Source organism: Anomaloglossus baeobatrachus, chromosome 3, assembly GCF_048569485.1.
Source record: "Anomaloglossus baeobatrachus isolate aAnoBae1 chromosome 3, aAnoBae1.hap1, whole genome shotgun sequence".
NCBI lineage: Eukaryota > Metazoa > Chordata > Amphibia > Anura > Aromobatidae > Anomaloglossus > Anomaloglossus baeobatrachus.
Genome location: NC_134355.1, coordinates 369990 through 384074, shown reverse-complemented (window position 1 = coordinate 384074; position 14085 = coordinate 369990). Strand labels below are relative to the sequence as shown.

General features: G+C 45.0%; 1 protein-coding gene across 4 annotated transcripts in view; it reads right to left on the bottom strand.

Annotated features, from left to right (window-relative positions):
* The window catches only part of LOC142295845 (uncharacterized), a 108540-nt gene that overhangs the window by 46810 nt on the left and 47645 nt on the right, over positions 1 to 14085 (bottom strand). For all 4 annotated transcript variants that reach the window (XM_075338927.1, XM_075338925.1, XM_075338928.1 and 1 more), the window contains 2 exons: positions 13689 to 13868; positions 11704 to 11827 (listed from right to left, as the gene is read on the bottom strand). In XM_075338927.1, coding sequence (XP_075195042.1) covers positions 11704 to 11827; positions 13689 to 13856 — 292 coding nt within the window. In that variant the 5' untranslated portion in view covers positions 13857 to 13868. The remainder of the gene's footprint in view (positions 1 to 11703; positions 11828 to 13688; positions 13869 to 14085) is intronic.

The following is a 14085-nucleotide window of genomic DNA, read 5'->3' as shown; positions in this document are numbered from 1 at the left end:
TACCATCATTTATTTTTCAACAGGACAATGACCTCAAATAAACCTCCAGGCTATGTAAGGGCTATTTGACTAAGAAGGAGAGTGATGAGGTGCTACGCCAGATGACCTGGTCTCCACAGTCACCAGACCTGAACCCAATCGAGATGGTTTGGGGTGAGCTGGACCGCAGAGTGAAGGCAAAAGGGCCAACAAGTGCTAAGCATCTCTGGGAACTCCTTTAAGACTGTTGGAAGACTACATCCGGTGACTACCTCTTGAAGCTCATCAAGAGAATGCCAAGAGTGTGCAAAGCAGTAATCAAAGCAAAAGGTGGCTACTTTGAAGAACCTAGAATATAAGATATATTTTCGGTTGTTTCACACTTTTTTAAGTATTTCATTCCACATGTTTTAATTCATAGTTTTGATGCTTTCAATGTGAATCTACAATTTTTGGAGTCATGAAAATAAAGAAAACTCTTTGAATGAGAAGGTGTGTCCAAACTTTTGGTCTGTACTGTACATGTATCTCATTGGTTGCTCTGATGTAACATTAATTGTCAGGTTTTGAACATGTCTCAGATGAGCCCATTACTAATGCAGATTTTGAGTTTTTCCGTAGATGGATCCAGATACCAAGATGCTGGTTGATTCTGCACTGGATATGCTGAGGTTACACAACATGAGATAATAAAAATCGAACCACTCGCTCCTCTCCCATCAGAATAGGAGAACGAGATGAAGATTTGCAATCGCTGTGGTTCGTAGAGTGGAGGGTGGTAAGATAGTCAAAAGTGTATATAGGCAGCAGATCTTTTCTAGTGTGACGTGATAAACCTATAAAAACTGTAGAGTGCGTATGAGCCCAGACAAAGGTTCTCCTGTTATCAAAGGAGCCTGGCACAGTGGCATAGGGCTGACGTATGAGCTGACTGATGGAGCCGGTGACTGATGGAGCCAGAGGAGATGCTCACACAGGTGCAGACAACAAAGAAGCAGTGAACGGGCTTAGAGTTGAGAGCCTTTTACCAATGCAGACCAGTACCATAATTTGGTGGCACCTGTCACGTTCGTGACAATTGTCACTCCTCGTGTTCTTAAATCCCTACAGGAACAAGCGATTCAGCAAGGAACAGAGTGTGAGACGCAGGGAGCCAGCTGACTGAGGAAGGTCTGTGGATAAAGGGCGGTAAGCTTTCTCTGCCATGAGCTCTCTACTCAATAATGGCCCAGGTAATCCATGAACACATGTGACAAAGACCGTTATAAGTGTGGTGGTGGATAAGGTATGAGCGGCACCAGTGCTCAGTACCCAGGTGGCCAGACACATCCAGTCTTGTAAGACACGTGCTTAATACAAGGCAGAAAAACTGTAAAGACCTTGTAGCAACACCCCCCTCATTCACTCTACTGCTCCGGTGATTGCAGATTAGTCATATAAACCTACACATGCTTTATATGAGTTTTGTGTGTGTTGTGTGAATTTCTTTTCAGGTCTGCTCTGAAACATATCCAGTATGGAAAGCGTTACTGCTGAAAAACTCGTGATGCTGGTGGTTTTATGTGAGAAATGGAGTTCCTAAAAGTGGTAAAGTACATGTTCTATAGCAGAGGTCATTATAGAGATCTTACAGTATGTGGGGATTAGCAGCTATTTGGAACAGGCTGGGAAACTGGCTACACGAACGGTCCTCACCTGGGGATGCCCCTGATGAACCCGTCTGCCATTGTGAAGAGGGGAGAAACACGTTGGTACTCTTTCATGCCAAGTGTTTATTTTCATTAGCCTGAGTGTGAATTGGACAGTGGAGGGTCTGTGATTGGACAAGATCTCCTCATGACTTTACCTGGCCTTATTATTATTACCGTATTTTTCGGACTATAAGACGCACTTTTTTTGCCCCAAATTTCCCCTGAAATGTAGGGCATGGCTGCGGGGAATGAGGGTGCTGCGATGGAGCGGGTCATCGGGGGCCCGAGCAGGCTGTAGCAGTACCTGCCATGACCACGTGGGCCCGCTCATTACATATGAATGCCCAACATCCCGCCCATCTCTCAGTGCTGAAGCCAGCGCTGACAGGTGAGCGGGATGATGGGCGGGGGATGCGCACATAGTAAACAGCCAGCCTGCATGATCACCCCTGGCAACTACAGCCTGGAGTGATCATGTGTGGCTGTATTCACTGCTCCCCGTGAATCATCATCAGCGTGGGGGGCAGTGAATCAGTACACTCACCGTTCCCCTGCAGCAACGCGATGTCCTCCTGTCTGTGCCGGCAGCGCTGTGGGAGCTGGCCACGATCCCTGCAGCACTGTGATGTCCTCCTGTCTGTGCGGTCCGGGCCTGTGTGGAGACTAGCGGTGCTCACAGCGATGACATCATCGCTGTGTGCACGTGTCCACAAAGCACGGCCGGCAGACAGGAGGACATTGCGGTGCTGCAGGGATCGTGGCTGGCTCCCACAGCGCTGCCGGCACAGACAGGAGGAGGAGCGATGCTGCGTGGAGCAAGGAAAGGTGAGTATAAACGTTTATTTATTTTTTTTCTGTGTGCCACAGGATGCAAGACATATAGCAGGATGATGGGGGTATATGAGCAGGATGGTGGGGGTATATGAGCAGGATGATGGGGGTATATGAGAAGGATGATGGGGGTATATGAGCAGGATGATGGGGGTATATGAGCAGGATAATGGGGGTATATGAGCAGGATGATGGGGGTTTATGAGCAGGATGATGGGGGTTTATGAGCAGGATGAGGGGGGTATATGAGCAGGAAGATGGGGGCTTATGAGCAGGATGATTGGGATATATGAGCAGTATAATGGGGGTATATTAGCAGGATGATGGGGGCATATTAGCAGGATGATGGCGTGTATAGCAGGATGATGGCGTATATAGTAGGATGGGAGCACATACTATGATGGGGGTATATAGCAGGATGGGAGCACATACCAGGATAGCAGTATATAGCAAGATGGGGCTATACCAGGATGAGGGACATATATATATATACACAAGGCAGAAGGATCATTTCCAGGATGGGGTACCTTAGTAGAGAATTTGGGGACATTACCCACATAACAGTGTCAGCAGCAGATGCTCGCCCCATAACAACGTGTCATGACCACATTTTTTGCTTAAAATTTTATTTTCCTTCTCTAAAACCAGGGTGCATCTTATGGTCCGGTGCGTCTTATAGTCCGAAAAATACGGTATATTGATATAGTGGGTACATGTTATACATGTGAAATATTCCATCTGTTTTAGGGTTTGGTCCTTGAATTTGCTATATCATATTGACTTAAGCTACCAAACAGCTATGTAAAATACAGAGTTTGAATATTTAATCTTTGGGAATGAATTGGATATATATAATTGCATATTGACGCCTCTTTATCCCCTATATGTCACGGTTTCTATATTCCCTCACTGACATTAGCAGCACGTATTAGCTTAGCAGTGTATGGATAGGGAGGGGGAGCCGTCGGTGATACAATTATGTGTATTCAGGTAGGGAACTGTGGCGAAGTCCCGAGGATGCGAGTAGCACGCTCCTATATACCTCCTTATATACCTAGAATTGGTCACGGAATAGAGAAAAGGCTTTCCATTGTTTATCTAGTGGACAGGGTGGGAGATACGCATTTGGGCTGATGTGTTAGAGGACCACGGTAGGGTCAGAAGGTTAATAAAGTATTTAGGGGGGGACTGTTGAGGAGAGCAATAAGATGAAATACTTAATTAACCTCTGGACATAGAGCACTGTGAGAAGTGTGCTCAATGAAATGAATTCTCTATACATAAGCCAGTCAGTCTTCAGAGGAACCCAAGATGGCCCCCAATGACATCATAGACCCGCCCATCAGCATCACCAAGATGGCCAAAGATGACATGGGCCCACCTACGATGACGCCCACTAATCAGCTCATGGACTAACACATTGTTCAACCCACTGACCAATGAACACATCTGGACATGCCCCTTTCCAAGGTTATATCAGGGTATGTTTCAATTGAAATAAAGCAGTTCTGAGCAGCCCTCGATCGAGGAAAGATGAATATCCGACTGTGTGTCTGATCTCATTTTTCAAGCATGCACTTGATCCACACCAATTAGGCCAGACAGTAGGTAACACGTGATCTCTGATTATGAGTTCACCCTAAGGGGTGCTTCACACACAGCGAGCTCACTGCCGAGATCGCTGCTGAGTCACGCTTTTTGTGACGCAGCAGTGACCTCATTAGCGATCTCGCTGTGTGTGACAATGAGCAGCGATCTGGCCCCTGCTGCGAGATCGCTGCTCGTTACACACAGCCCTGGTTCGTTTTCTTCAAAGCCGCTCTCCTGCTGTGACACACAGATCGCTGTGTGTGACAGCGAGAGAGCGACAAATGAAGCGAGCAGGAGCCGGCGTCTGGCAGCTGAGGTAAGCTGTAACCAAGATAAACATCGGGTAACCAAGGTGGTTACCCGATATTTACCTTAGTTACGAGCCTCTGCAGCTCTCACGCTGCCTGTGCTGCCGGCTCCGGCTCTCTGCACATGTAGCTGCTGTACACATCGGGTTAATTAACCCGATGTGTACAGCAGCTAGGAGAGCAAGGAGCCAGCGCTAAGCAGTGTGCGCGGCTCCCTGCTCTCTGCACATGTAGCTGCATTACACATCGGGTTAATTAACCCGATGTGTACTGTAGCTATGGTAGGAGAGCAAGGAGCCAGCGCTCAGTGTGCGCGGCTCCCTGCTCCCTGCACACACAGCTGTGCGCTGGTAACTAATGTAAACATCGGGTAACCATACCCGATGTTTACCTTAGTTACCAGTCTCCGCAGCTTCCAGACGCTGGCTCCGTGCAAGCGCAGCGTCGCTTGCACGTCGCTGCTGGCTGGGGGCTGGTCACTGGTCGCTGGTGAGATCTGCCTGTTTGACAGCTCACCAGTGACCATGTAGCGATGCAGCAGCGATCCTGACCAGGTCAGATCGCTGGTCGGATCGCTGCTGCATCGCTAAGTGTGAAGGTACCCTAACACCCGTATATCTATACACCAGACACTGTGATTACACGACCTTCGTATATCTATACACCAGACACGGTGATTACACGACCCCCGTATATCTATATAGCAGACATGGTGATTACACAACCTCTGTATATCTATATACCAGACATGGTGATTACACGACCCCCGTATATATATTATATATATATATATATATACACCAGACACTGAGATTACTCTACTCCCGTAAATCTTTATACCTATACATGAACCCTGTATATCTATACATGATTTTTTTTTCTTGGTGTTTTTTTGTTTTTCTTTTTGAGTCTCTAGATTTCTAAGGGCTGTCTCTTGTTTGCTTGTGGTACAAAACCTGGTCACTAACAAATATTTATAGCCGAGTTTAACCCCTTCAGCCCCGGGGCACTTTCCGTTTTTGCGTTTTTGTTTTTTGCTCCCCTTCTTCCGAGAGCCGTAACTTTTTTATTTTTCCGTCAATCTTGCCATATGAGGGCTTGTTTTTTGCGGGATAAGTTGTACTTTTAAATGAAACCATAAGTTTTACCATATGGTGTACTGTAAAACAGCAAAAAAATTCCAAGTGTGGAAAAACTGCAAAAAAAGTGTGATGGCACAATAGTTTTTGGGATGTTTTATTCACGGTATTCACTATATGGTAAAACTGATGTGTGGCTATGATGTCTGAGGTCGGTGCGAGTTTGTAGACACCAAACATGTATAGGTTTACTTGTATCTAAGGGGTTAAAAAAAATTCACAAGCTTGTCCAATAAAAGTGGCGCACGTTTTGCGCCATTTTCCGAAACACGTAGCGTTCTCATTTTTTGGATCTATGGCTCAGTGACAGCTTATTTTTTGCGTCTCAAGCTGTCGTTTCTAATGGTACCATTTTTGCGCAGATGCTACGTTTTTATCACCTGTTATTGCATTTTGCGTAAAACTTGCGGCGACCAAAAAACGTAATTTTGGCGTTTGGAATTTTTTTGCCACTACGCCGTTTACCAATCAGATTAATTGATTTTATATTTTGATAGATCGGGCATTTCTGAACGTGGCGATACCAAATATGTGTATATTTATTTATTTTTTAACCCTTTATGGAGGGAAAGGGGGGTGATTTGAACTTTTAGGGTTTTTTTAAAACTTTTTTTTTATTTTACTAGTCCCCCTAGGGGGCTATAGCGATCAGCAATCCAATCGCTCTTATCTATCTGCTGATTACAGCTATACAGCTGTAAACAGCAGATTCAGTCACTTTCTGTTTCTCTCTGCACTCGGCCGAGGGAAAATGAAAGTGAAACATCATAGCTGCAGGCGTCATCACATGACCCTGTGCTACGATGGCAACCACCGAAAGTCACGTGATCACGCACGTGACTTCCGGTGGGGGCAGCGGTAAGTAAAAAACATGGCCGCGCGCATATAGATCTTGCTGCCAGACTTTGGCAGCGAGATTTAAGGGGTTAAATGTTGCGAGTGGAAGCGATTCCACTCGCAACATGCAGGCACACATGTCAGCTGTTGAAAACAGCTGATAGGTGTGCCGACCACCGCCTGCCCGCGGCAGGGGGCGGGGCTTAACGGGACACGCTCCATGACGCATATATCCGTCCATGGTCTAAAGGGGTTAAGAACGCCTATGTTCGAAATGTTTTTTTTTAAATGTATGTCTGTTTTTAATATTATGAATTAAACTTACAAGTTTTAAGAAAATATCTTGGGATGAAGTAGCTGGAATTTTTTTTTCCTTTCATGGATCTCCACTTTCTGGATGAGAAGCTTTACTCTCCGTGCACCGGCCTGAGTCAATGATGCACGGCAAGATTGAACAGGTGAGCTGACTTGAATCTTTTGACTCTATACATGACCCCCGTATATCTATATACAGTGCCTACAAGCAGTATTCAACCCCCTGCAGATTTAGCAGGTTTGATAAGATGCAAATAAGTTAGAGCCTGCAAACTTCAAACAAGAGCAGGATTTATTAACAGATGCATAAATCTTACAAACCAACAAGTTATGTTGCTCAGTTAAATTTTAATAAATTTTCAACATAAAAGTGTGGGTCAATTATTATTCAACCCCTAGGTTTAATATTTTGTGGAATAACCCTTGTTTTCAATTACAGCTAATAATCGTCTTTTATAAGACCTGATCAGGCCGGCACAGGTCTCTGGAGTTATCTTGGCCCACTCCTCCATGCAGATCTTCTCCAAGTTATCTAGGTTCTTTGGGTGTCTCATGAGGACTTTAATCTTGAGCTCCTTCCACAAGTTTTCAATTGGGTTAAGGTCAGGAGACTGACTAGGCCACTGCAACACCTTGATTTTTTCCCTCTTGAACCAGGCCTTGGTTTTCTTGGCTGTGTGCTTTGGGTCGTTGTCTTGTTGGAAGATGAAATGACGACCCATCTTAAGATCCTTGATGGAGGAGCGGAGGTTCTTGGCCAAAATCTCCAGGTAGGCCGTGCTATCCATCTTCCCATGGATGCGAACCAGATAGCCAGGCCCCTTGGCTGAGAAACAGCCCCACAGCATGATGCTGCCACCACCATGCTTGACTGTAGGGATGGTATTCTTGGGGTCGTATGCAGTGCCATCCAGTCTCCAAACGTCACGTGTGTGGTTGGCACCAAAGATCTCGATCTTGGTCTCATCAGACCAGAGAACCTTGAACCAGTCTGTCTCAGAGTCCTCCAAGTGATCATGAGCAAACTGTAGACGAGCCTTGACATGACGCTTTGAAAGTAAAGGTACCTTACGGGCTCGTCTGGAGCGGAGACCATTGCGGTGGAGTACGTTACTTATGGTATTGACTGAAACCAATGTCCCCACTGCCATGAGATCTTCCCGGAGCTCCTTCCTTGTTGTCCTTGAGTTAGCCTTGACTCTTCGGACAAGCCTGGCCTCGGCACGGGTGGAAACTTTCAAAGGCTGTCCAGGCCGTGGAAGGCTAACAGTAGTTCCATAAGCCTTCCACTTCCGGATGATGCTCCCAACAGTAGAGACAGGTAGGCCCAACTCCTTGGAAAGAGTTTTGTACCCCTTGCCAGCCTTGTGACTGTCCACGATCTTGTCTCTGATGGCCTTGGAATGCTCCTTTGTCTTTCCCATATTGACCAAGTATGAGTGCTGTTCACAAGTTTGGGGAGGGTCTTAATTAGTCAGAAAAGACTGGAAAAAGAGATAATTAATCCAAACATGTGAAGTTCATTGTTCTTTGTGCCTGAAATACTTATTAATACTTTAGGGGAACCAAACAGAATTCTTGTGGTTTGAGGGGTTGAATAATAAATGACCCTCTGAATAAACTTTTCACAATTTAAAAAAAAAAAAGAAAAAAAGAAATAACATTCTTTTTTGCTGCAGTGCATTTCACACTTCCAGGCTGATCTACAGTCCAAATGTCACAATGCCAAGTTATTCCGAATGTGTAAACCTGCTAAATCTGCAGGGGGTTGAAGACTACTTGTAGGCACTGTACATACCTATATATGTCTATTGTGACATGCTGTTTTGTCAGCGGTATAAGTGAAAACTGTGGAAAAAGAAAGCGCAATAGGGTCTTACCCCAATATATATAGGGTGAAGCAAAGAATAATCCTACTCACCAATTCGGGTTGTGACAGTCACAACACCTATAGCAGCATGTAACACCAAGTCCCGGCAGCGGTCCCCAAGAGGCAGATAACAGAGAGTAGTAGAGAATGGGTTTCACAGCCGCGCCAAAAGACTACTGGATTCTTCTCAGATTAATGTTTCTTTTATTTCATAACAGGTCAAGTCTACGCGTTTCAGGAGAACACAGCTCCCTTCTTCAGGACAAACCAGCAAAGAATCATCAAATCTGCTGTATAGAGAGCCTATACACCATTATATACCTCATGGAATGAGGTCAGAGCACACCCACCAAAAGAGAAACAAAAAAAAAAAAAAAAAAAAAAAAAAAAAAAAAAAAAAAAAAAAAAAAAAAAAAAGGAGGCGGGAAAGACATGCTTGCAAGTCACAGTGACGTAGTATGGAATAAAAAAGTCATAATGCAATACAATTGTAAAGGCTCTCTATTAATTCCAACAACTTAAAAATCAATGAATTAAAAATACCGAATAAAATTATGTTTATATTAAAATGTTTCTGAGTGATTTATTTAATTGTGTATAAAATGTGAATATATGTATAATACTCTCAGGGAAGTGTATAGTGTATTGCCCAGAACACTGAAATAGCTTAAAGTTTTCAGTACCATATAAACCGGGAACCATGTGTGGAAGACGTGCAGCTGAACGTGCCACCTGTGAAGGATTGGAGACAAAAATGGATAAAATATCTATATAAGCAAGTCTATTACTAGCGGTCCCATAGTAATAGACTTGCTTATATAGATATTTTATCCATTTTTGTCTCCAATCCTTCTTGGAAGGATTTAACTCCCTAAACAAGTGTTTGTATGGGTCTGATCTATATAATCACAGGTGGCACGTTCAGCTGCACGTCTTCCACACATGGTTCCCGGTTTATATGGTACTGAAAACTTTAAGCTATTTCAGTGTTCTGGGCAATACACTATACACTTCCCTGAGAGTATTATACATATATTCACATTTTATACACAATTAAATAAATCACTCAGAAACATTTTAATATAAACATAATTTTATTCGGTATTTTTAATTCATTGATTTTTAAGTTGTTGGAATTAATAGAGAGCCTTTACAATTGTATTGCATTATGACTTTTTTATTCCATACTACGTCACTGTGACTTGCAAGCATGTCTTTCCCGCCTCCTTTTTTTTTTTTTTTTTTTTTTTTTTTGTTTCTCTTTTGGTGGGTGTGCTCTGACCTCATTCCATGAGGTATATAATGGTGTATAGGCTCTCTATACAGCAGATTTGATGATTCTTTGCTGGTTTGTCCTGAAGAAGGGAGCTGTGTTCTCCTGAAACGCGTAGACTTGACCTGTTATGAAATAAAAGAAACATTAATCTGAGAAGAATCCAGTAGTCTTTTGGCGCGGCTGTGAAACCCATTCTCTACTACTCTCTGTTTTGTCAGCGGTGACACTCCATCTGGAGATTACTATTTACTCTATAACCTTCATTATACACACTTACAAACTGTTATTCTCTGGGTTTCATTGGAGTGTGTTCGGCTTTGTGACACAAGCCATCCGTTTTTTGTAGTGGGGGTATGTGTTCCACTCAGTGCTTTATTTTCTCTTCACTTTCATCTGCGCATGTGCGGTTTAGGCTTTATGTGTGTTGTTAGTATACACTGTTTTACTCCTTCGCATGGTTATGCATTCCACTGTGGCACGCATGCCATTATTTCTCACTGCCCCATTTTTGTTATCCCACGCATGCGCGGTCCTACACTCTGTGTGGGAGTGTATACTACATCCCTCACCGGCAATGCGTTTCACATACCGATCACGCACATCTGCAATCAGGTACTCTGCATGGCATTGTATATTGCCTCTACTTCCTGATCCTGATATCATGTGTATACGTATGTGTGTAAATATGTATGCATGTGTTGTTTGTGTATAGGTGTGTTTATGTATGTATATGCATGTGTATATATCTATGTGTGTTTGAATGTAGATATGTGAATTTGTACATGTGCAAGTGTACAGTATGTATGTGCATTTGTATGTGTGTGAATGTGTATATATATGTATGTATATGCATGTGTGTATGCATGTGTGTGTATTTGTATGCGTGTATATATGTGTATGCGTGTGCATATGTATGTATGTGTGTATATCTATGTGTGTGTGAATGTATGTATGTGCGTGTGTATGTGCATGTGTATATATATGTGGGCGTGTGCATGTGTATATGTATGTGTGTATATGCGTCTGTATATGTATCTGTATAGTGTGTACATGTGTGCACGTGTGTGATAAATTCTGTACTTGCATGTCTTTTGTGACAGGGCATCTCAGGACGGTAAAAGAGCCCCAAAGAATTACCATCCGCCTGGTGCCGAGGCTCCTTCTGGTGGATGGTTACACTGGAGAGCGGTCCAGCGAGTCCTTGCATTCCCGGTTTATATCTTTGTATCTCACATTTTCGTGTGTATGTGCAGTGAACGTTCAGCTAATAACTGCAGCCACTGATGAGGATTGTCTGTGGTATCAGCCGCGCACACCGCGCATGCTCCAGAGCTCTGGATCCTCTCTGCACTGCTCAGACGCCGGCTCATATGCAGACACTGCACTTTCTTCCGGCAATTCTCTTTTTCCATCTCTTTTGATTATTTTAAATTGTAACTTATGCTAAATAAATGTATTTTTAATTCAAATCACCTTTGAGGAGCAGATATTTAGCTGGTGTGTGTGGTTCTGCCGCACGCACTGGCATCTGGACTGCCCTTCTACTCGCAGTTGTCAGCCCTTGCAGCATGGGAGCGGTTCTGACACTTCTCAGGTAGGTGATGTTCTCATATGGTCCTGCGCATTACACGAGACCTTATGGTACGTATGTATATTATAACTGTAGTGTAGGGACCCCCCTTATAGAGATTTGCCGTGACGGGGCAGGGGGGCTCAAATCATTGATCAATTATTTGCCAAAAATCTCATTGAATTGTTACAGTAGGAATGAATTTGTGAATATTACACTTTTTACTTTTTCATTGTTGTATGCCACTCACAAGCAGTGCTGGCTCCCCTCCATCTATATACACTGTATGTGCATTACCTGCTGATGTCACAGGGCGGCGCGCCTCCACAATAAGATCCTGGTAAACATCCCGGTGTCCTTCCACATAACCCCACTCCTCCATGGAGAAAAAGAAAGCCACATCCTGACACCTGATCGTAACCTGACAACAGAGGAAACCGACATCACCCAGAATCCTCCAGTGTACACCGTATAATCTCCCAGCAGTCTCCTCTCCTCATCCCCCAGAATCCTCCAGTGTACACTGTATAATCTCCCAGCAGTCTCCTCTCCTCATCCCCCAGAATCCTCCAGTGTACACCGTATAATCTCCCAGCAGTCTCCTCTCCTCATCCCCCAGAATCCTCCAGTGTACACCGTATAATCTCCCAGCAGTCTCCTCTCCTCATCCCCCAGAATCCTCCAGTGTACACCGTATAATCTCCCAGCAGTCCCCTCTCCTCATCCCCCAGAATCCTCCAGTGTACACCGTATAATCTCCCAGCAGTCTCCTCTCCTCATCCCCCAGAATCCTCCAGTGTACACTGTATAATCTCCCAGCAGTCTCCTCTCATCCCCCAGAATCCTCCAGTGTACACTGTATAATCTCCCAGAAGTCACCTCTCATCACCCAGAATCCTCCATTGTACACCGTATAATCTCCCAGCAGTCCCCTCTCCTCATCCCCCAGAATCCTCCAGTGTACACTGTATAATCTCCCAGCAGTCTCCTCTCATCCCCCAGAATCCTCCAGTGTACACTGTATAATCTCCCAGCAGTCTCCTCTCCTCATCCCCCAGAATCCTCCAGTGTACACTGTATAATCTCCCAGCAGTCTCCTCTCCTCATCTCCCAGAATCCTCCAGTGTACACTGTATAATCTCCCAGCAGTCTCCTCTCATCCCCCAGTGTACACTGTATAATCTCCCAGCAGTCTCCTCTCCTTATCACCCAGAATCCTCCAGTATACACTGTATAATCTCCCAGCAGTCACCTCTCATCACCCCCCAGAATCCTCCAGTGTACACTGTATAATCTCCAAGCAGTCACCTCTCATCACCCCCCAGAATCCTCCAGTGTACACTGTATAATCTCCCAGCAGTCTCCTCTCCTCATCCCCCAGAATCCTCCAGTGTACACTGTATAATCTCCCAGCAGTCTCCTCTCCTCATCCCCCAGAATCCTCCAGTGTACACTGTATAATCTCCCAGCAGTCTCCTCTCCTCATCTCCCAGAATCCTCCAGTGTACACTGTATAATCTCCCAGCAGTCTCCTCTCCTCATCACCCAGAATCCTCCAGTATACACTGTATAATCTCCCAGCAGTCTCCTCTCCTCATCCCCCAGAATCCTCCAGTGTACACTGTATAATCTCCCAGCAGTCTCCTCTCATACCCCAGTGTACACTGTATAATCTCCCAGCAGTCTCCTCTCCTCATCCCCCAGAATCCTCCAGTGTACACTGTATAATCTCCCAGCAGTCTCCTCTCATCCCCCAGAATCCTCCAGTGTACACTGTATAATCTCCCAGCAGTCTCCTCTCCTCATCCCCCAGAATCCTCCAGTATACACTGTATAATCTCCCAGCAGTCTCCTCTCCTCATCTCCCAGAATCCTCCAGTGTACACTGTATAATCTCCCAGCAGTCTCCTCTCCTCATCCCCCAGAATCCTCCAGTATACACTGTATAATCTCCCAGCAGTCTCCTCTCCTCATCTCCCAGAATCCTCCAGTGTACACTGTATAATCTCCCAGCAGTCTCCTCTCATCCCCCAGTGTACACTGTATAATCTCCCAGCAGTCTCCTCTCCTTATCACCCAGAATCCTCCAGTATACACTGTATAATCTCCCAGCAGTTTCCTCTCATCACCCAGAATCCTCCAGTGTACACTGCATAATCTCCCAGCAGTCTCCTCTCATCCCCCAGAATCCTCCAGTGTACATGTTATAATCTCCCAGCATTCCCCTCTCTGGTCGTCACCCAGAATCCTCCACTGTTACTGTACTATTTCCCAGCAGTCACCTCTCCGGTCAGCAGCTCGGTGATCTCGTTGGTGAGCTCGAGGATCTTCCGCTCGTTGATGTCCTTATGGATCAGTATTTTCAGGGGAGGCAGTGAGATTGGGCTCATGGTTCTTCCCCATTTTTCGGATACAGGAGCCGGGCAGCAATCACTATAGATGTTTTTCATTGTCTTGTCATTCTGAGAATAGAGAAACTTATTATACATCAATTAAAGGGGTTATCCGGGTTATTTTGCTGTTTTTTCTGTTATTTCACTATTGGGCTACATTGGGGCAGGTAAGTAGATAGTGACTACCTACCTGCCCTGCTGTCAGCCCCTCTCCCCCGGCTCAGAGAGGTCATGTGACCGCTCCTCCCGGGATTTTGCTGCTTCCTGTGATGTCACAGGGGCAGGA